At 38.5% G+C, this 23,559-nt stretch overlaps 2 protein-coding genes across 2 annotated transcripts; one reads left to right on the top strand and one right to left on the bottom strand.

Annotated features, from left to right (window-relative positions):
* Positions 1 to 778: 778 nt before the first annotated feature.
* On the bottom strand, positions 779 to 3,789 carry LOC131794555 (collagen triple helix repeat-containing protein 1-like). Its single transcript, XM_066158501.1, has 3 exons — positions 3,655 to 3,789; positions 2,882 to 3,289; positions 779 to 2,649 (listed from the first exon to the last, which is right to left on the bottom strand). The coding sequence occupies exons 1-3, from the start codon at positions 3,781 to 3,783 to the stop codon at positions 2,290 to 2,292; spliced, it is 897 nt and encodes a 298-aa protein (XP_066014598.1). The 5' UTR covers positions 3,784 to 3,789; the 3' UTR covers positions 779 to 2,289.
* A 7,335-nt stretch (positions 3,790 to 11,124) lies between these two features.
* On the top strand, positions 11,125 to 12,637 carry LOC136276997 (collagen triple helix repeat-containing protein 1-like). The gene is made up of 3 exons (XM_066158569.1): positions 11,125 to 11,285; positions 11,626 to 12,033; positions 12,260 to 12,637. Exons 1-3 carry the CDS (start codon positions 11,136 to 11,138, stop codon positions 12,617 to 12,619), a joined length of 918 nt encoding a protein of 305 aa, XP_066014666.1. The 5' UTR covers positions 11,125 to 11,135; the 3' UTR covers positions 12,620 to 12,637.
* Positions 12,638 to 23,559: the final 10,922 nt, after the last annotated feature.

The following is a 23,559-nucleotide window of genomic DNA, read 5'->3' as shown; positions in this document are numbered from 1 at the left end:
TTACAAGTAGCGCGCGCGCACGCTTTCAAAATTTCGTCGCTCTTGACTTTCTGCGTTTTTTTTCCATGTACAGTATTAAAAAGTAATAACATGATTTTTCTTGCAATTTGGTGTCAATAAATTCTGGTAAATTTTTCAAAGACTACAAATTGCAAATTATTTCAACCAAATTTCACTCGAAATCATGTTATTACGTATACAAGTAGGGTAATTTCAGAGAAATTAGTCAGAAAAATCGGGGCCTCGAAATTTTCGTATTCTGATCAAACTTGCCATATTGAGAAGGAAAATAAGTTTGGTATGGTCTGTGATATGATGTTCATTTGTCCTCTGGTCGATTATGATATTCATGTACATTCTCGATCGATTCCAAAATAGCTCAAAACTTTTTGAAAACCGTTTGATTGATCCGTGCTTTTCGTAAGGCGGCGTGATAGACTTAAATATTCAAAATCTGTTAATGCATTTTAATGAAGCAAATTGTAGACTTGTGTTGTGTGGTTTAAATTAAGAGCGGCATTTGGTTCTTGTTGGTCCGTTCTCGATTGTGATGTAATAATTCATAAACGAGGGAGTGTTTTATCAGGGTTTCTAAACACGAGGAAACTGGTGAAAGCAAGAGACCGAGTGCTTTTGTGCTTTTTTTTGTTGTTTTTCTTTTAAATTGGTTTCTCAAAAGGGTCAATTTCATTATCAGTAAAATAAAAAACAACAACAGAAAAAACATCATGCATATATTTATTTTTTGCTTTCTATTATTGCAATATCAGATGTGCATATTTGCCAGTAAGTGTGATGAAATGTGTTTTTGTTCTTTTTTAGCCAGAGTAAGTTCCACATAAATTATGCGCGAAAACTTGATCATTATCGTTCTGACCGTCACCCATGGCATCGTGCCGAAAATTATGCTTAAATTTTTCTTCTGTTCAATTCGATTATTCAAAATAACAGCTTTTATGACCCCCTCGACCTCCCGTCCCCCTACCTTATTCCTATCACCAACAGGTAACACTTGCTAACAATAAAATGCTTACCGAAGTTCAGAAAACAAACATTTTACTGAAGAAATTCCTCAATCGCAAGAAAGAAAAGTAGGCTTCCCGTTGACAGCACTCAGGATAGAATTAATTTCTTGGTAAACTGTAACACCAAGGGATTTTTATGAAGTCACTTACTATAACATTATGCCAACATTATGCCGGTATAAGTTGTCTGACCCTAACCAATGTTCTTTAGAGGGGAAAAGTATTTACTGTGGCCTAAATCTTCTTTGGAACTCAGAGAAATCTCCTTACCGTGAAATATATAAAGTATTACTCAGTGCCACGAAAATAATGAATTTAGCAGAGAAATGATAATCACAGATCTGGCTGATGAAGCTTGAAGGTACATGTATTCCATGGTTAAAGCTTTTTTCTTAAATGAGCATAGTGACTCTCCGTCTATGTTTCAAAAACTAGCTTCCAAGAAGTTGATAGCACACTGTGACAAACGCTTTGAGGTGAGTTCTAATCAATAAACGGAACTGCTAATTACTTGTCACTTGACTAAGTCGGCCACTCAATGAATAATGGCTGAAATATTCAGTTTTACCTGCAGAATATTTGAGCACGAACACCCACTTCTTGATAATTATTTGAAAAACTTCTTCGATATTAAAATTAATGGTAATAATAGTACCGATGATTACAATGATAAAATAAAAAAAAATTATTATTAGTATGTACCAAGATAGTGGATAGCGTTGAAATCGCGCTCTGATTGACTACTTAAATTCCGAATTCCTTTGTTATTCAACTCTAAGCAACGCGCGCCGGATTTGCACCTGAAATTTATTTTAGTTATTGCAAGAATAAATGAGTGATCTTTTTGTGCTATATTAACTCATTGCTTTGGTATATAATAATTTACTTAAACAGCTATTCAACTTAGTGTGGGTGGCAAGGGTAGATATTTTCTTCGCCGCTTCACAGCTCGGGAAATATCTTCCACCAGCCACCTCTACTTTGGAAAATATTTGTGAGTTTTATATTACGAACAGTTTCTCCTTCTCGCGCGATTGAAAAGAAATCAGTAACCTTATCAACTAAGATGATGAAACCTAGTTATCTTGTATCACAATCAAACAAAAAGTAGGGGAAATGTTTTAGAAAAGAAAAAGATGTTTGTGACAAAAAGTAAAACATTACGTACTATAGGATATCAATAGTGGCGGAAAATCTTGAAAGCTAGGATGATGAAATAATATAATATTGTTCACCATTCCTTGTATGAAAGCGACGAGAGTTATCAGGACTGGGCCCTAGAGACTTCCTCTATCATTATCCGGGATACTGATTGCCATCCAGTATCAGCATCACCCAGTGTATAACCACCGTGACACCGTCCTACCCATAACTCCACAGTAACCCTGCCCTGTGGAATGTTTTCACAGTATCCCTCAAATGATCTGTGATGAAGCAGACTAGGACTCCCAGATGGCCAAGCGTTGTATACAGCAGCCTCAATTGTCATTGGTCCACTGCATTCATTTCCATTAAACTTGAAGAACCACCGGTTGCATTTACTTGAACTGCCATAGACTCTTGTATTTCCCTGGAATGAGACTTTAATGGCTGTATCAGACTGCAGCTTGTTGAATGAACAATCCTATAAAAATGTCAAGAAGACAGTCTTAGTGCGAAAAAAATGCTTTCTCAGGGTGCTATTAGACACAATTTGATGAGCACCTTGTAGTTTTCCTGCTACTAGAATGCAAAGAATTGTTAATTTATATTTTTAAATCGTCGGCATTTCTCAAAAGTATTTTTCAGAGATGGCCACGGCAAATTGGCTCTAACGCTTAATTTATTTTTATTGCATTTTCTAGACATTTCTGTACCTTAATCTTTCCACTGTCTCTACCATCATTCAGATTTTGCCACACACACTGTTTCCAGTTGGTCTGTGACACTGCACTATTCCCGATTTCTCCTTTCTCTCCTTTAGATCCCTGCTCTCCTTTCACACCCTTGATTCCTGGCGGTCCACTGCTGCCACGTGACCCTTCATGACCTTTATCTCCTTTTATTCCCATCATTCCAGGTGCACCATTTTTACCAAGTGACCCTGGATTTCCTTTTTGTCCTCTTGTCCCCGTCATACCTCTCGTTCCCTTGACACCAAGCTCCCCCTTAGCTCCATCTTTTCCTTGTTGTCCTTGCGGCCCTGGGGCGCCAGGAATTCCCGGCATTCCTGGTATGCCATTCGATCCTGGAATCCCAGAAAATCCGTGAGCAAAAACAGATTTCTGAGAAGGAAGAAAGAACTTATAGTGATTGTATGAACATACTTGATGTTCATTGATGTTTATTTGTCCGCCGAAGTAGTACAGCAATTTCTTTATAAACTAATCACGTTGAGAATTATGCTTCGTTTTAGGAGAAACAGCTCAGAACATTGAAGGATCTCATAACGTTGTAGAGATATCCCTCAAAGAAAACTTTTTCCAGCAATGTTCTACTTTGTTTTGGAAAACTTATTATTGATGAGGGATTTGTTTTGCACTTAGCTTGGCAGACATGAATGGTAAACTGAGGTATGACAAATGAACGCTTCATCAAGTACATGCGATTTTGTAGTAAATAATCGTGGATAAAGCATGCTTAAGAGTACCTCACATGGGTCTTTGTCAGCGCCAGTTTGTGGATTGTGTTGTTGAGGACTGATGGTTGTTCCCAGGGAACTTATTCCTGGTTTGGATGAGAAAGATAACAAAGCAACGAGGATCAGAAGCTTCGCCATACTTCGATGGTTGCTTCGCGCAAATGCTTTGTGCTCGCTGTAAAATATCTCCTTATGTACGTGCCTATTTATATCCTACTGAATGTCATTATAAAATAAATATCTTAATTAAAAAGCGCTGGAGCTAAGTGATAAGGATGTCTGAAGCTACTTGAACTCGCACACCAGGTCAACAACTTGACTGTGATATCCTTATCAGTTCACCAATGAAGCACGTACTGACCAACAGACCAATGTTTCCCTCATGTTCAGGAAATTACGCAGAAAAATCTGGGCCACAAAATCTACTTACTCTGATCAAACGAGAAATATTGAGAAAAAAAGTTCGATATGGTCTGTGATATGTTGTTCATTTGTCCTTAGCTCGATTTCGGTATTCATGTTATTGGATCCATTCTAAAATAGTATAGACATTTGCAAATACCGCATGTTAGACTCAAACTTATCATGAGGTGGTGTGTTAGATTTTGTCGACATTTCAATAATGGTACAAATTACAGACCCGTCTCAATGATATCAAATTTAACTGAAACTTTAATGTGTTTGATTAAAGAAAAATGTGATAGCACCCATGAGCGTACGGAAGAGCTGGGAGGCTGTCAACCCCCCACCCCTCCGCCTCACAAATTTTAGTCAACTCAGATTTTTCGGGCAGCAAAAGAAATTTTGGCAGAGCCAATTTCTTTTCGTCTTTTTTTCTTTGAAAGAGACATTTGTTAATTTAAACTTAAACTTGGCGTGGTAAAGCCAGTTAAATTTCTCTGCGGACTGTGAGAACTGAGAGTAATTCTGAGCAACACTTATAGTCTATGCCGATATCTTTAGGGAAAGACGGTCGACGTCATCTGCGCACATAACTATTCAGACCCTACGCCAGAGTCATAGTCAAGAAAGTTCCAACAGCGCATGGCAGATAGTGTCAGCAATGAGTCTTACAATTAAGAAGTAGTAAATCAGTTCTCATTTTGAATTACGGGAGGCCAGGGCACTCAGACAAACGCCATCGCGCAACATTCAAGACCTTGTAGGTGATCTCGTGCAAAGACAAACGCAGCTGACACCGTAATCGCACCACCGTATGAACACTTACTATGCGTCCATCAACATGGTGCTGACCGAGCTTGAGCCCAGGTTCAGCACGAAAGAACAGGAAATAATCTGCGCTTTGGGAAATATCTGTCATAGTGAAACACCTGATAAAGAAAACTTTTTCCGCGATGCTAAATTTTACAAATCGACGACGAGATTCTGGAAGCCGAGAAGAAAATGTACGCGAGCTTTCGTCGTGTGCACGGATTAGGCCACATGACTGTTTCAGAGATGCTAGGGGTAATGCATGAGAATGATCTCTTTGATACGTTCTCAGAGTGCTACAAAGTAGTAAATATTCAATGATACCTGCTACATCGTGTTCCACAGAACTGCCATTCAGTCCGTTGCCGGCGCTGATTGAAAACTTACCTCTGTAGCACCATGGAGCAACAACGTGTCAGTAAAATCTCACTTATTAACATTAAAAGGGTATATGCCAACTCTGTAGTCAAAAATGGATCGTATCATTGATATCTTCTGCCGTCGAAATACTGTTTCATAAAAATTTGGGCAACTTGCAAAAATGTTTTTGGCAAGTGATTCACTTCCTCCTCTCCACCTCCCCCCCCCCCCCCCCCGCTAAAAATGGCACGAACCGGCACCCATGGTGGCATTGGTTAGTTTGACCCGCTATTAAATATCACAGATAACAATGTTTTAATTCACAAACTGCGGCAGGATAAAAGCGGTCAAGCCCTTCGATGTTTAGGAGAGCGTTCTGCGGACTCTGAAGCGCCTGATGTTATGTTTATTTCTTCCATGGTCGATTACTGCATTCATGCTTATATTGAGGGGGTGAGATATATTTTCATCGCCAAAATCTCCTTTTGTGTATTAATAGTACAAGTTGCAGACTCGTGTCGTGTAGTTAAAATTAAGAACGATAATTTCTACAAGACTTAGAAGTTTTTTATCAGTGTTAGGGTGACATCTATTACCATTATCGGATAACGGAATTTATCTCTAGAATGTAAGCCTTCAATGATTCAGATTATTTTTCACACAATCTTATGTGCCGCTATCTCGCTGCAATGAATAATTAGAATAATTGTATCAGACCGCAGCGCGTTAAATGAGCAATCCCGTAAAATATGCCGAGAAGACAAGCTCAATGGAAAACAAACATGTTTCTTATCAGCCTAAGGGTCACATCTGTTTTTCGGATAACGGAGTTTATCTCTAGAATGTAAGCCGCCTTGAATGCTTCAGATTATTACAGGGTCTTATGTGCCGCTATCTCACATGGTGCACAGGTGTGGTGTCAACTTCCAAGGTTCAGATAACACAACCAAGTGAGAATATCTTTGCATATCTTTTTGATAGTAGCTAGTAAGGGTTGGTTAGGGTTAGAGTTTTAACAGCCAGACATGTTACATAAGATAAGAAGATTATAAAATCCAAGATTCATGGTACCTTCCACCCAGTTTGCTCAAGCTATTTCCCCTATATAGGGAAATTTAGGGAATTTCCCCTACATAGGGGAAATAGCTTGAGCAAACTGGGTGGAAGGTACCATGAATCTTGGATTTCATAATCTTCTTATCTTATGTAACATGTCTGGCTGTTAAAACTCTAACCCTAACCAACCCTTACCAATCCTTAGTCACTTTTTGTAACATAGAGCAGAGGAGAATTCAGTTGGAAGCTGATTGTGAAGTTCAAGAAAGACAACTTGGAATAGGTCATTCTAATTTTTCCCCCCTTTCGATCGGGGTTTCCATGCCTGAAAGAGGAAAATTTCCGCTAACAAAGAACTTCTCCTAAAAATTGTAGTTCTAGTTGATTATTGACAATTAGTGAAACCTACAGTCAATTTCATCTACAAATGTTTTATGTGACAGCTCAGGAGAACAAAAAAAGACAAATCTTGAGAATAAAGAGTCAAGTTTCTAGACTGCTAACAAACAAATATAACTCAGCTGATCATTCACTCAAGTTTTGCTTTAGAAGAGGGTGGCATGGGGGGGGGGGGGGTTCCAATCACACATCACGTTGAATTTTTCTATCGAATCACGCATCACGGGTAATTTTTTTTTAATCAATCACGCGTCATGTAGAAAGGAGTAAGTACACTAAGCTAACACTGTAAGATTTCAACCTGTCGGATGTAGTATTGAAAATTATATTGCATCCAACGATTTTATCCAGAAATGAATTGCGTTTCACTTGTCATGTTGCTTTCTGTTAGACAAGTAAAGATGATTTACTTGTTGAAACTAGAAAACCAAGCGGTCGACAGAAAGAACACTGGAGAACATAGGCCTTGAGCAAATGTTAACTACATTAACTTATGCATATTGTGTTACGATTGTTAGGACCTACCTGGAAGATCAAAGACATCAAAGGTCAGGCGAAGGTCAGCAAAGGACGGAAAAGACCAGAAAACAGTTTGACGGCTGCCATGGTTTATTGATCTTTGTAACACTCTATTTACTTTGAATGATTGGTTTCCTCTTGGCCAAAGAGCGTTCACTATCACGGATATCTAATTAGTAAGTTTTGTAAATCACGCGTCACGCACTTGTAAAATAGAAAACCACGCATCAAGTTGTGATGTCCGGTCCCGCGTCACGCGGATAATTTGGGTTCAATCACGCGTCATCCTGCAAGTTTTGGGGCCATCACGCGTCACGCAAAAACCCTTTGCCACCCTCTTAGAAGTGCCACACATTACAAAGAAAACCTTGCTTTAATTTAATAAACACAACAAAACAATCTCATCTGTAACACATGCAAGTACGAGGTTTGATTTTTATTTGTCAACTTTTTGGTTTACGTTTTCACTCCCAAGATCTTATTGGTAATTCTCCTTACTGTCTGCCAGACAATTCTTGTGATGTGAGTTTGGAAAACTTGGTATTGGATCAACTAACAATCGCTACTTGATATTTTGATATATCGAGGGATACTGTGAAAACATCCCACAGGGCAAGGTGACCGTTGAATTATTGGTAGGAAGATGTCCCGGTGAATCACTGGGTAAGGCTTACATTGGATGGTCATTATTGTCCCCTATAAAGTTAGAGGAAGTGTCAAGAGCCCAGACCTGATCACTCCTATCGCCTGCACTTAAGGTTACTTTTCAGCATTGCGCTGTGCATCATGCACTGAGCATCATGCACTGTGCATAGATATCAAGTAATCAGTTGAATAAGTGTTGGTTTTCAGTCAATGGACGAGGTAAACAGCCACTTTGATCTTTTGCTCTTGAAAAGGCACGTTGACTAATATTGTTTATTGGATAATTTTGGTGTAAAAATTAACTCCTTGAATTCAGAGAAACCAAAAAAATTATCGGTGGAAAAAAAGATATAGTTAAAAACGTGCAGGAAGCCCGTTACTCGAGGATGGAAATCATGATCTTAAATGCAACGCTTCGAAGAACGTTTTGAGTCGATGTCTTTTAAAATCGGTTAATTTTTTCCAGATATTAAAAAAACCAGAACGACCTATCTTTTTTATTGCATTTTTCGAAACAGACCTTGGTAGGAAACGATGAGTTATTGTGATTTTTTAGATTTTCTCCAATTTTCAGTATCGCAAGATATTTATGTCTAACTTTTTGTTACTAACAACTTTTGCTCTAAAAATATTCCTGTTACTATTCCATTACTCCACAAAAAAAGCTGGTATTTTTAACAAACTTGACAATTTAATCCCCTCCCTAAGTCTCCTAAAAAGTTTTTCCTGAGTAATTTCCATCCGTTTGTTTTCGCATTAAACCTGACATGTGAAGTGCTCTCCCCTATTTTATGCACAGCAGGTAAAATAAATGTCTAATACGGAAGAGTAGTCCTCATACCTGATTAATTATAAAGAATTTAAAGGAATGTAAGGCCTCAACACGACATACTGTAGGCGGTAAATTAGGTAGTTCCTGCCTGTGAAGGAAAACTGAACATGTTTTAATAAAAAAAAAAAGACAGTTGTTTTAATCATTAGTGATACAGCTGTATATGCTTCTTTTCATGTTGGCTACATCGCCAACCAGAAAGGATCTCTCACTGTTTATCATCATTTCCTTCGTCTTTTTCTCAGTTCTTGCAAAATAATCTTGAAACCCTTCAAACACATTGATGAAGAAAAAAGAGTTGTCCCTTGTACACAAAAGAAAAATATTTATCACAGTCTCGCAACTGAGTTAGCATGTTTTCAATTAAATTTTATTTACTAGTCTGTCTTTAAAGAGACATATTTCCTCCATCCTGTTTGTTCTTTGAATCTGGTGGCACATCTGTGATTTACTGTCGATAAAAAGTAAATACAAAATGATTAAGGGCGAGCAAGCACAGAGAGCCCAAACTCATAAAAATAGTATCTATTATATTTCCTTTAGTCAAAACATGAGATGTGAAATGAAATTTTCATTAAACTAAACATCACTCTTGCCATGCAGGAGGCTGCAGTATTATACAAATCTGCATAGCGTAATCTAACGTATTAAAGAAGTACTGGGATTTACTCAGTGTAAACTCACGTACCGAATAAAAATCGTTTTTCTTTGATGAAAAGCAATCCCATTGGTCATGGGATTTTTCTCGTTAGTTAAAAATATTGTTTGACTAATCAGAAGGTAATACGGTTTTTTTCACAAGTGGGAAAATTGTATCGGTTTTTCTGCCTTTTGGAGCGGCATTCGAGTGAATGTCTGCAACGCTCCTGAAGGTAAGATTAAATTTTTCACCCGTATTCAGTGCATAATTTTGAGCGTAATCTAACGTATTAAAGAAGTACTGGGATTTACTCAGTGCAAACTCACGTACCGAATAAAAATCGTTTCTCTTTGATGAAAAGCAATCCCATCGCAGAATACCCGATCACCGTCCAAAGGCCAAACGGAAATCATGTCACAGATCAAATATCTCTTCCTCCTTAATATGTCACGTTTGATCAGAGAAGGGATGCTACGTGGCCTGGATTTTCCGGGTAATTTCTCTGAATTTATGTAGATTACGTGCTTCATTAATGAACGTGATAAGGATATCATAGTCAAGTTATTTACCCGTGTGTGATTTCGAGTAGTTTTAGACTTCCTTTCCATTTGATTAGCTCCATAGCTTCCTTGTTGAAATTCTTATTTTAGAATGGTGGCTGAGAGTTTACATTTAAAGGAAATTCTTTAGGATACAAAAAGGCACGTACAGAAGATGCTTCGCAAAGAACAAAGTCAGTATGTATTGCGCAAACAAAACATCCTGATTATGGCCGTCATTCATCTGTGTTCATTGACTCACCAGCTAGATCAAGTAACAGAAAAATACCAGTTCGCTTGCTCAATTGAAATATTTTGTTAAACTTTATTTCCTTGAGGTTAGATTTTGTAAAATAAACAGAAGGTCAATATGCCCAATTAAGAACTAAGGATGTACTGAGAAATGTTCAATATATTCCAGGGAAAATTTTATCTCCGTTCTAGTGAAGATCTAAAAAAGCAGCCATGAGGTACTGTAATAGTTCTTGACTGACAAATGATAACTCGCCCCTTCTAAAAAGCTTTGGCTAATTAAAAAAAAAACGTCGAAAATTTCAATGAGCATCCGTTATCTATACGTAACTTCTGTACAGGAAGATAAAACAATGCACTTTTCTAATTCTCTGAAATGAGCTTCAGGTCTGCAGGAACACCATACTAAACATCTGAACGGCTTGGCCGCTTTTATACTGCTGCATTTTTCTGATTACAACACGGTTTTCTGTGATACTAATGACTGGCCGGGTCAAAATAACTAAAAAAATTCCCGATTTTTCTCAATCAAAAACATTGTTTCAGTTTAACAAGATTTGCAGCGTGATGCGTGTGAAATTTGCACCATCATTAAAACATATGAATGGAGTTTGAAGATGACAACCTATCACACTGTGTCAGAAAGGTCTAACACTCAGTATTTGGAACGTTTAAGAATTGATGCAGAATACGCGTGTACCGTCCAAAGGCCAAACGAAGATCACGTCAGTCACAGACTTCGTCAAATTTCAATGCCTCCTCAAAATGTTACGTTTGATCAGAATAGGAACATTTCACTGCAAAGATTTTTCCGGGAAATTCTATGTATTTGTAAGGAGTACGTGCTTCATTAAAAAACGTGATAAGGATATCAGAGTTAAGTTGTTTACCCGTGTTTGACCTCGAGAAGCTTGAGACTTCCTTATCATCTAGCTCCATCGCTTCCTACACTTTACATTTAAAGGAAATTCTCTAGGATATAAATAGGCGCGTACATAAGCAGATATATATTTCAGTCATAGAACACGAACTGTTCATGCAAAGTAACTATCGGAGTATGGTGAAGCTTCTCATCCTCGCTGCCTTGTTAATTTTCTCATCCAAAACAGAAGTAAGTTCATTGGGAACAACCACCAGTCCTCAACAACAGAATCCACAAGCTGGCGCTGACAAAGACCCATGTGAGGTATTCTTTAGCATGCTTTATCTACGATTATTTACCACAAAATCGCATGTACTTCATGAATCGTTCACTTGTCATACCTTAGTTTACCACTCATGTCTGCCAAGCTAAGCCCAAAACAAATCCCTCGTCAATCATAAGTTTTCAAAGACAAAATAGATCAATGCTTGACATACAACGCAGTGAGATCATCCAATGTTCCGAGCTGTTTCATCTAAAACGAAGCTGAATTCTCAACGTGATTAGTTTCTGAAGAAACTGCTGTGTTACTTCGGCGGACACGTAAATATCAATGAACATCAAGTACGTCCATCCAATTACTATAGGTGTTTTTGTTTCTCAGAAATCCGTTTATGCTCACGGATTTTCTGGGATTCCAGGATCGAATGGCATACCAGGAATGCCGGGAATTCCTGGCGCTCCAGGGCCGCAAGGACCTCAAGGAAAAGATGGAGCTAAGGGGGAGCCTGGTGTCAAGGGACCAAGAGGTATGATGGGAACAAGAGGAAAAAAAGGAAATACAGGGTCACTTGGTAAGAATGGTGCTCCTGGAATGATGGGAATAAAAGGAGATAAAGGTCATGAAGGGTCACGTGGCAGCAGTGGACCGCCAGGAATCAAGGGTGTGAAAGGAGAGCAGGGATCTAAAGGAGAGAAAGGAGAAATCGTGAATAGTGCAGTGTCACAGACCAACTGGAAACAGTGTGTGTGGAAAAATCTGAATGATGATAGAGATAGTGGAAAGATTAAGGTACAGAAATATCTAGAAAATGCAATGAAAAATAAATTAAGTGTTAGAGCCAATTTGTCATGGCCATCTCTGAAAGAGACTTGCAGGGGAACTAAAAATATCAATAAACAATTCTGTGCATTCTTGCAGGCAGGAAAAGTACAAGGTCATCATCAAATTATTTCCTATAACACTCTTAAAAAGCATTTCTTTTTCACTAAGACTGTCTTCTCTGCATTTTTTATAGGATTGCTCATTTAACAAGTTGCAGTCTGATACAGCTATTAAAGTCTCATTCCAGGGAAATACGAGAGTCTATGGCACTTCAAGTAAATGCAACCGTTGGTTCTTCAAGTTTAACGGAAATGAATGCATTGGACCAATGACAATTGAGGCTGCTGTATACAATGGTTGGCCATCTGGGAGTCCCAATCTGCATCATCACAGATCATTTGAGGGATACTGTGAAAACATTCCACAGGGCAGGGTTATTGTGGAGTTATGGGTAGGAAAGTGTCTCAGTGGTCATACACTGGGTGACGCTTACACTGGATGGGAATCAGTATCCCGGATAATGATAGAGGAAGTGTCTAGAGCTCAGTCCTAATCAGCCCAGTCACCTTTACCCGAGGACTGGAGTAGGATATTCTCTCTCATTTTTCCATTATTTAGATTTCATGACTTTCTCACATGTTCCATACCACCCAAAAATTGAAGTTGCTGTTTGTCACTAGAACTGTTTTGCCCTGATAATGTTGGATGTTTTGAGGATTCCTTTGTTCCAATTTAAATCTTTTGATTCTTTTTAATTAATTTTTTTAAAAGTTTTCCTTAATTATTTTAAGTTTGTCTCTGCATTACAATAAAACTTTTTGTCATGTGTTAGTCAACAAAAGAATAGTTTCTTTAATCATTAGTGATACAACTGTATTTGTATTTTTGGTTACATTACAAACCAGATATGATCTCTCCCTTTTTTCCATTATTTCTATCATCTTTTTTCAGTATCTTGAAACTTGACAATCAAGTCCAAAAAGTGTTCAATATGAATTTTTTTTTCTTCACAATTCCTCTGCAACATTCAGTAAGCAAGCAGTAAGAATAATTTAACTTATCAGATATAAGATACAACTCTTAAGAGGACATCTGTGCAAAAATCAAACAAAAATGAAATTTTTATGGCAAGGGTCAAAAATTCAAATTGTCCCAATTTTTGCACACAAGTAAACCCTAGTAAGACAAGAAAGGCTGCGTATTTTTTTTCCTCAAATATGTTTTTATTTTCGAGAAAAACGAACTTTTCGCCTTCACCCTCTAGAATCGGGTCATAACAGGTCGAAAATTGAACATCTTCGCTCGCTTCGCATTTCAAAGATATTACGTCTAAGGAAATCTTATCAACGTGTGCTCTTTCGTAGACTCTTCGTCTTCTGTAAAATGTAAGTTGTGTAGGAGTTGGTTGCTTAGAAGCTTTTAGCCATGTAAAAAAACCAATGTGCTCTCTTCCGTTACAAAAAAATTTTGGTGAAGAAAACCTCTTTTTTCACCATGTGCCATTATTCAAAATTCCACAAAGTTACATATCTAAATTGCCGAAGGAATGATCTTCAAGATGACGTAAAGTTTTCTTTGGGCAAATGTTTTCTCGCGACGCAGGAAACTCCTCAAAGTAGCACACAGAATACATAAAATCACGCCATATGTTGATTGCTTGACCAAAGAGTTAAGGAGCAATCCTGCATTTGAAATTACTCAAAATCGTACAGGAGAACGTTTTCAGAAATAAATAACAAATTTATACACAGTTTTATTAAATTACTTTGTCTTTTATCATTTGAAGTTTGTTTCTGCAGAGATATTCTGCCATTGTTCTGTCTACTACGATTATGCACCATACTAGCAATGGTATGCGATTAAGAGACTTTGCTGTTCTCTCGCATACGAATCTTAAGTTTCTGCCCCTTGTTTGACTTGCTAACCGATGCCTTTTAACTAGCCTATGGTAAACGAAAATCCACAAAATGTTATCTTACAGAGGCCCTTGCAGGAGTTAAGTGAGGTTCTTGCATGACCTAATTTGCATAATTGCGGTACGAGTCGTCGTGCTCGTGTGACAGAATAATTTAGACCTACGAGTGGGGTCGGTCGACGTCATTTGAAGAGGCACAAATACGAGGAAAAGAAATAATTTGTCTTTAATATCCATTTAGCTCTGAGTTTTCCTAAATTTGTACTCGTGTTATTTTTTTCTGCGCGAATAAAACTATGATGTTTGTTGAATTTTCTATTTAAAAGCGAGACAATTAATTAAATTAACAAAACTTAATAAACAATCCTCCATTCGATTCACGTGAAACTAAGAAAAAGAATTGTATCCCGCCCCCTTTGAATCGGAAGTCTCGCTTGTGAATGAAATGGAAGCTTCTTGCTCATTTAAGTTTATAGTTGGAAGTGCTTGCTCGTACGACCGACAAGACAGAAGTAAATTATTTGAGGTGGTTCCCTTGGTGTCGTGCAATAAGGATGTACAGGGTCATAAAAGTGCTTGGTGTCTTGCCGGAGTTAAGAACGAGAGTGAACTTAACCTTGCCCGAGCAGGTATTTTTTACATGAGTGCAAAGGATATACACGCCTTAACAATTTGTCCATTCCACCGTTCTGAGCTTGGCGAAGGAGCCAGAATACCTACAGAGTTCCAGATGATTGTAGGGATGTCCGCCCTGATCTCTCTCGAAATCGATAGAGCTGTACAGGAAGTGGGAGGCACAACCGATACGAAAGAAGATTTGGCCTTTGTGACTTTACAGTCCAAACAATGCATAAGTCCCATGAAATCGCATTTACTGCGTTCAACAAACCAGGACGAGTCCAGACTAGACGTCATCGATGAGCTGGATGAAACTTCTGCCTTACTGGTCTTAGACCGGGCAATGAAATATCTACCAAAGAAATTTAGGGAGAGCCATACAGACTGGTTTGGTAAGAGAGATCTGCCATGGCATATCACGGTTGCGACGAGAAAGGGAAATATTGGCAAAATTGAGATGATGACATTTGTACACTTATTTGAGCCGTGTAATCAGGACAGTTCTGCAGTTCTTGCCATACTTAACGACGTCTTTCGTCGACTGAAGGATGTCATGCCTCATTTACAATCCATTTATCTTAGACAAGACAACGCCGGGTATTACCACTGTGCTTTAACCCTGGTTACAGCCAGCAAAGTAGCAGAGCTAAACAATCTCTTCCTTCGCAGAATGGATTTTTCAGATCCCCAAGGAGGGAAGGGATCTTGCGATCGGAAAGCTGCAACGATCAAATCCCATATGGCCATCCATTTGAATTCAGGCCACGATACAGAGTCGGTATCTCAAATGCAGGAGGCAATAGAATCATTTGGAGGTGTCTCTGGAGTAAAAGCAGTGTTGTGCAGGCCTCCTTTGTTTTCCATCAAAACGCCAGTGAAATGGGATGTTGTGAGCTTTGTCAACAACGTTCAGTATGGTAAGGAAGGTGTGAGAGTATGGAGATCCGGCTACAAAATTGGAAGAGGCAAATTCATTCCTTGGAGCAAGTTTCATGTTCCTGACCAGGGCAAAGTTTTAACGCTGAAATGCCGTGCAGCAAGCGAAAGCAAAAAGGCAAATTTTGTTCCTATCAAGCCGAGATGAGGTGAGTTTGCTAAAACATCTCAAAAGCACCGACAGCACTGATGAAGGTACCGATGAGTGAAGAATCACGCGATTCCACAACTAAAATATTTTTTTCTGCTCGGAAGAGGGTTGCATTAAGTCCTATCAACGCAATTCGTCATTACAGAAGCATCTCGAATGTGGGAGACACAAATACGTTTTTGAATATGAAACTCTTTATGACCGCGCCGTGGTAGGGTATGCCTCTAGACTGGAGAGGGGACCGAGTGCTGTGCCGCAACTGCTGGACACGGAATCCACCCTTCATCGTTTGTAGCTTCTCTTGAAATGGGATGGGCCCTAAAGCAGAGTCGTTCTCACAATACTCGTTTCACTGATAAGCAAAAGGACTACTTGATAGCTAAGTATGAAACTGATGAACAAACGGGACAAAAGGCAGATGCTGCAAGTGTCTCAAGATTGATGAGGTCTGAGAAAGACGAAAACGGCAAGCAGCTATTTGACTTCTCTGAAAGCAAAGTCTCGACGGCGAAGAGGTCAACCAGAGCGATGACGCTGAGCAAATCAGAGCAGAAAAGGAGAGCCAGCTACAAGCGATGAGTAAAAAGGTGATGTGTGAAATTTCTATTCAGCACGAACATCCAATCTTGTACAACGATTATAGCATTTGTGAACTAGTTAAGAATTCTAAGCTTTCGAACTTTTCAATCAAAGTGTTCAATGACATTTGTACTTCTTTTGGACTCGAACTTTCGCGGTTAATTAAGTTTTGTAAATTTAATTGTCTTGCCTATACGTCACAAAGCGAACAGACATTGCGGTAATTAAAAAGTGTTTTCACTCCAGCAGAAAAAAATTAACTTGGGTAAAAATAAAGGCAAAATCAGAGCCAATGGATATTTAGACTTGCTTTTTCTTTTTTACGTAATTGTGCTTATTTTAAAAAATGACCGTCGAGCGACCATAACTGCAATTATGCTAATTAGGTCATGCAAGCCCTCACTTAGTCCACTTAACTCCCTTTGAAAACTCTGTTGGTTTTTATCGAGTGCTAGTTAAAAGGCACGGGTAAGCACATAGAGAAAGTTAAACAACGGGCAGAAACTTAAGATTCGTAAGTAAGAGAACAGCAAAGTTTTTAATCGTATACCGTTACTGGCACTGGTGCATAATCGTACTAGACAGAACGATGGCAGAATATCTCTGCAGAAACAAACTTCAAATGATAAAAGGCAAAGTAATTTAACAAAACTGGTTATAGCTATGTCATTTGTTTCTGAAAAAGTTCTACTGTTCGATCCGAAGTCATTTCGAAGGCAGGAATGCTCCTTAACTCTTTGGTCACGCAATCAACATATTGCGTGATTTTATGTCTTCCGTGTGCTACTTAGAAGAGTTTCCTGCGTCGCGAGAAAACATTTGCCCAAAAAAAGACTTTACGTCATTTTTAAGATCATTCCTTCAGCAATTTACATACGTGATTTTGTGGAATTCTGAATAATGGCACATGGTGAAAAAAGAGGTTTTCTTCACCGAAATTTTTTGTAACGGAAGAGAACACATTGCTTTTTCGCATGGCCAAAAGCTTCTAAGCAACCAATTCCTACATAACTTTCATTTCATAGAAGACGAAGAGTCTATGAAAGAGCTCACTTTGGTTAGATTTCCCTTGATGTAATATCTTTGAAAAGCAAAGCGAGCGAAAATGTCGACCTGTTATGACCCGATCCATCGATTCTAGAGGGTGAAAGCGAAAAGTTCGTTTTTCTCGAAAATAAAAACATATTTGAGGAAAAAAAATACACAGCCTTTCTTTTCCTACTAGGGTCTACTTGTGTGCAAGATAACCCTTGCCATAAAAATGTCATTTTTGTTTGATTTTTGCACGGATGTCCTCTTAATTTTCTGAGCTTTATAAAAAATGTTATCTATACAGAGCTACATTACAAATGTTTTATGTAGCAGCTCAGGAGAATAAAAAAGATAAATCTTGAGATGAAAGAGTCAAGTTTCTGGACTGAAAACAAACAAACATTACTCAGCTGATCTTTCAGATCAGTTTTGTTTTAGAAGTGCAAAAAAATTAAAATGGAAACCTTGCTGAAATGTAGGTAAATCAAAAGGAAGTTTTTCCAGTCAGGATCTTCTATCTCCTATGTTCATGAATCATAAAGTAAACACAACAAAACAATCCCACCAGATCTGGTCTGTAGTACAAGTGTACCACTTGACTTCCTGCCGGGCAAATTGCTAAACTGACTGCAAAGAAAGTTAAATATCGAGGTCAGGATACCCCAGCAGGCATCCTAAAAATTTATGGTTCTACACTCTGCTATTCATCTGTGTTTTCTTGTTCTTGACATCTTTCTGACTCTTCCTTGGCATAAACTTCATCTGTAGGAAATACAAGTATGAGGTTTGATCTTCATTTGTCTACTTTTTGGTTAATGTTTTTACTCTCAAGATTTCATTAGTAATTCTCCTTTCTGTCTGCCAGACAATTTTTGTGATGTGAGTTAGAAAAACTTGGTATTGGATCAACTAGCAATCACTACTAGATATTTTGATAAATCCTCCCCACGTTTCTGCTAAATATTGTATAAATATTGTAAGGAAAAGCTAGATGGCGGCCTACATGGGACACTATGCGGGAGCAAATAATCACTTCTGAGGGTAAATTATTTATATGCTCATATTTAATGTATCCGTGTTCAATATTTCATCACTAGCTCATTCAATTAAAGAAAAGTTCAGTTCTAAGATTTCATTAATGTTTCATATTACTAGGAGATTAACTTGAGGTTATTGTAAACAAAATCTGATCAAAATTTTCAAAATTTTGTTTAATTGCCCTTGAGTTAGAGTAATCATCTAAGTATAATGTGTGGAAAGAAAAGATATGAAATCTTAAAGAGAATGCAAAATATGGCTGAAAGAGTTTGTTAGAGTAGCTAGTACCAAAGACTGAAAGGCGTAATAAAACGAAGTTTCCAGAAGAGTATTGACATTCTTGGCGGACCTGCTGCATCGCACAAAAGAAGTAAATCAGTCACATTCCCCAAAATATTGAGAAGTAAGAGTCTCATGAAACGGTCATAAAGGGAAGTCACTTTGCGTCAAATCCAATAGAAAGCTTGGCCCAAAGAAATCGAAGACAGATGATTTTGATGAAGCAAAAATGTCTGACCTTTGTCTTTGCTTTTCTTGGAGAGTTTTTTGAACTTCATTTACTTCATTCATTTATCCCGTTTTACCCATTCGTTTTCGTCGCAGGATGACCTTTCCCTTGAATTTTCAGGGAACTCTTTGCCACGAGTTTGGCCAAGGAGTTTAATACTGCCTCTCATTGGTTGGTGCCATGACTGCATCGACGCAGACTTAAATGAGGTGCGAAAACGTTTTTATTTTTTTATGGAGGTTGAAAACTCTAGGATTGTTTCTACCCAGGTTAATCTCTACTTGAACAAATTAATAGAGTATGTAGTTTTTTGGGATTGACATTGTGCCCTGACAAGTGTTGATAAATCTCAAACAAAGCACCACAACCTCATAAGCATTAGGTGACATACCAGCATTCCACGACGGAGCCGGTGCTTGTTGCGGCAATGCTGGTCCAATTGGGGGAACCGGTAGGGGCACATGCAGGATATGATGAGAAATTGGAGGCGAGGGTGTTACTTGAAGCTGTTGTATGCCAAGGGGGGTCTGAAAAGGCAGGTGCGCTGATAGCTGGGGAGCCAGTATGCGAGGGGATCCTTGTAGCAGTGTATATTGTGGCAGCATTTGCGAGGATATCTGCAGTTCTGCAGAGGAAATCCGTGGTGCCATAGGTGTCACAACTTCTGATTGCTGGAGTGTAGGAGTAGTGTTAGTCTCACTCTTTTCAAGATATTTCTTCGGATTTCGTTTCGATTTTTTATTAGGACGGTGTGACGATTGCGGGTCAATCAGTAAGCTGTGTTTTTCATTGTCATCTGCAAAGATCTATTTTCCTATGGATCGGGCTTTATTTATCTGGCTAGCATGTCTCCTCCTCTGCCGATCAGCAAAGGAAGGGCCACTTCCACCCGATACAGAACCGGACTGGTAGTTTTTTCGTTCAACGTCAAGCAACAAAGAATCTCGTGTGTTCGCTTGACATGCATCTAGCAGTGATAAATTGGGGCGGTCTCTGTGCACCCAACCAGCGTGAATCACCTCTGCTTGATTCATCTGCGGTACATCCTGTACAGCAAATGCGCGAAAAAATGAAACCATATCTGTCGCGCCACCAAGAAACCCAATCTACTAAGAAAGCTCTGTCTTCTTTTGCACTGACGAATTCATCCATCTGTCCCTTTGCAGATTCATAATCTTCCACGGTCGTGCTATTCAACAGTCTATCGCAAAGTCCCTTAAACTCTTCCGCACTATCTGGGTCTAGTTTTTGTGCTTTTTTGTTTGCGATGGTCCTTGAAGCGGAACTTGCACAATTTTATTAGGCTTGCATTGCCATAGACCCTCATAATGCCTGCTAGGTTAGCACCCGCCATATCGCTACACCAACCGATTGGATTGAATTTTATTGACGGATCGTTTGCCACTTTTACCAGCGCCTCCTTAAAAAGCGTCCAAAACAATTCAACATTTGTTGTATCCTCTCTCTCTGTTTCCATGATCGCCAGAGGGATCTGCTTTCGTAACAATGGATGATATACTGATGCAGTTAAGGTTATAAACAGAACTCGTTTTTCATAAAATCCTGGCCGTCTTTGTCCATGGTTAAAGCAATTTTTGCTTTTGTAGAACTTGTCTTGAAGACAAAAGAGGATGTGACGCTTGCGACGAAAGAGGAAACTTCGAGGGGTGTCGCTATGCGTGTTTTCTAAGTGTCGCTGATTTGGGGACTATTTTACAGGTCGTAGTGAAACCACGAAAACCAAGATGACTATCAACGGTGTTTATTTAGATCACGATCACGATCGTAAACTGAAATTACAATAATATTATAACGAATGCATGAATCTACTTGAATTGGTGCGTAAGGCATGAAAGAAACGCTTTACGTGCCTATGTCGATAACGCGATTAAAATAACAACAATTAACGTGAATTAACATAAACAAATCATAAAAGGCTAAATTAAAACTACTCGAGATTCAAAGATCGGCTACACGATGACCATTTGCGGCTGATTAACAGCCCAAAGACTAAAATGTGGGCGTTACTGTGTGAGCGTCTAGTTATTTCAAAATATTCGTTTGATGCCAAGATAATTAGTTGTACTGTTGTACAACACAGTACATATGTGCGCTATCGCCCAAGGTGAAAAACTAAACTTAAACATATTGAAATAAAACTAACAAAATCACTTACATATCGGTCCCGCTTGTGCCAAAGGTTTGGAACGAAAGAACGAAAGTACTGCTGTTCAAGGCGAAATCTTGCGAAACTCTGGCTTATAGGGATGCTAACTTAGCTTTTATATGCGCGTGGTGACGCTAAAAGATCCGATTACAAACCAATAGGGAAAAGATAAACATTGTAACTACGATCGTAACTAGGCACACAATGTAATTGACAATTGATCTAATAAAAAAAAAAGGCTGTTCTTTTGTTCGATATCCTTAACAGAGGACTTGTCGGGATTTCCTCTTCTGTCGTTTACCTTAAAAATATATAGCAAATTCCGTTTATCAGAATACTCTTTGAACGAGACGACGGCCTCAAAGTTATGGCCAAACGGCTCAATGTCTCTTTTAACCTTTTGATTTATATTAGAAATACGTTTTTTGTCCATACTAGCAGCGGCTTCTTTCTTAACCTCGTCCCAGTACGACGACGAGACTACGACGGCCAGTCCATTTCTCGCTGAAAGGCGGAAAGAACAAAGGTAGACTATTTCAGAAGGCTTTATATTTGGGTTGTCCCAGACCAGTTCCTCGACAGTCTTGATGTCTTTCTTTTTCTGTATCGAAGTAACAGGACATGTGTGTTCTCCAACGTGATAGACAGTAACCTTATTTTTCCCGTAACTTAGGTACTTACGTGCACCGCAAGGTACAAATTCGCCTCCACTGCCGCATACTTTGCACACCTGTTTCCCGTCACGCTTTTTTTCGACCTGAATGGTGTTGGTTACCCCAAACTGCATCTTAAATGGACAGTGTTCCTTGGTGCACTTAACAGAACCTTTACAATCCGCAAATCATGCCCCCTCCAGACAGTAAGGCAGGTTTTCTTCCATTTTCTTCCGTCTTGAAGCAATTCAATTTTATCAGGTACAAATCCCTTGATCTCGGTTAAACCGGATATCTTGCGCTGTTTTTTCTTCTTTTTATTTTTCTTGTCGTCTTGCGACGACGACGAACCGTCCGAAAGAGATTCGACGTCACTCTCCAATTGACTCTTTGCCTTCGTCTTTGCCTTCGATTTTCTGGAAAAATAAAGTTATTTTAAAATAATAATTAAAGAAGTGATGCGAATAAATGTAAAGACAGACAAAATTTCCCCATTGTTTTGAACCTTTTTATCCTTTTAAGGATATTAAAATATCAATACAAAATATCAATACAAATTCACCTCTTTTAAAATTATTGTTAACTCTCACGACATCTCTGATTGATTATTTTAAGAATTGATATCACAAGGAGAAAATTGACGCTGATCACTACTTTGGCGTAAAGGGTTCCGTGTGTGATTAAAAAAAACATTCAGATGACGAGACCATGAAGTAAGAATCCGGCCCTAGAGCACATATTTCAGATGTTATAAGTTTTGGTACATGTAAACAAATTACTCGACTTGAGATTCTTTTGCCAAAGGATTTTCAAATTAAGTATTACTATTCCATAATACCAACTTAATACTTAGTTCTGGTTGCAATTTATATTATTATGACAGACTTTATTTGTTTTAAATTCGAATGGAGAAAGTGGGTTGGTTCAATTGATCGTCAGAGTCAATGTCAGAGTCAAGGACTTCAGAAACGTCTTTCCCACGAGTTGCATCAGAACTGACAGCGAATCTAACAAAGGGACCAGAACATCAACATCAGTTGAGGAATTAAATGAGATCAGTAGTGAATTAAATGCTAACAATTTAAAAATAAAACAAGGGTAACATTTCAACACTTTCCTGTGGTCACAGTCACTGGTTTATTAGTTCAAAATCACGAAGAATGAAACGTTTGGACAATAGACAGCCTCACAACTATTCCGTATTCATTCTTTGCTGCCGGAGCGCTGGAGGAGACAGCACCCTATTCTAAGCCAATTTGAGTACTGTAATTTAGATCGGGCGATTAAACATGCAGCCATTCAGCGACTCTGATGCTCTGGAATTTGAACTACATACTTACGTTTCCGACTCGTTTCGGATTCAAAAGCCGGATGCTTTAATATTTATTTATATTTATTTTGTTTATATTTATATTTTAAATTTTTTATTTTTATTATATTTTTTTATTTTAATATTTCTTATTTAATTATTGATTTATTATTTTTAGTTTTTTTGGACCCTCGACATATTTCCCTCACCCTCGACCCTCGACGCTCGACCAAAAGGCAGACTCCTTTCTGGGTACTTTTTGTGAAAGATTAAAATCAATGAATGAGTTGTCAGTAATCGGATCCTTGTATTTACGCACAAATCTCTGGGATCACCACGGGAAAAACATTGCAACTCGCCACAAGGAAATGTATGGCGGAAGGTTGCTCCGACGTCCGAAAAAACGATTTTAATGAGAGATTTTCGCTTTTTCGCCGCTCTTTTATCAGAAATGGATTTGGGTAATGCTGATACAAGGGAGGCGTAAGTTTTTGTTTAAAAAACCCTTGTAATATGTAGTAGAGTGTGAATTTGACATTGCGTAATGGTCTCGAAATTTTGAAAAAATAACTAAATATCGCCACGGA

This window comes from Pocillopora verrucosa, chromosome 11 (genome assembly GCF_036669915.1).
Source record: "Pocillopora verrucosa isolate sample1 chromosome 11, ASM3666991v2, whole genome shotgun sequence".
NCBI classification, from domain to species: Eukaryota; Metazoa; Cnidaria; class Anthozoa; order Scleractinia; family Pocilloporidae; genus Pocillopora; species Pocillopora verrucosa.
This window is presented reverse-complemented; position numbering and strand designations above follow the sequence as displayed.

What these genes read in the sequence shown, in the direction of transcription:
- LOC131794555 (XM_066158501.1), bottom strand. Translation starts at nt 3,783, where the DNA reads ATGGCGAAGCTTCTGATCCTCGTTGCTTTGTTATCTTTCTCATCCAAA. An exon ending in CTGACAAAGACCCATGTGAG is followed by an intron (nt 3,290 to 3,654) that starts GTACTCTTAAGC and finishes CTTCCTTCTCAG; the next exon opens with AAATCTGTTTTTGCTCACGG. An exon ending in GAGACAGTGGAAAGATTAAG is followed by an intron (nt 2,650 to 2,881) that starts GTACAGAAATGT and finishes ACATTTTTATAG; the next exon opens with GATTGTTCATTCAACAAGCT.
- LOC136276997 (XM_066158569.1), top strand. Translation starts at nt 11,136, where the DNA reads ATGCAAAGTAACTATCGGAGTATGGTGAAGCTTCTCATCCTCGCTGCC. An exon ending in CTGACAAAGACCCATGTGAG is followed by an intron (nt 11,286 to 11,625) that starts GTATTCTTTAGC and finishes TTTGTTTCTCAG; the next exon opens with AAATCCGTTTATGCTCACGG. An exon ending in GAGATAGTGGAAAGATTAAG is followed by an intron (nt 12,034 to 12,259) that starts GTACAGAAATAT and finishes CATTTTTTATAG; the next exon opens with GATTGCTCATTTAACAAGTT.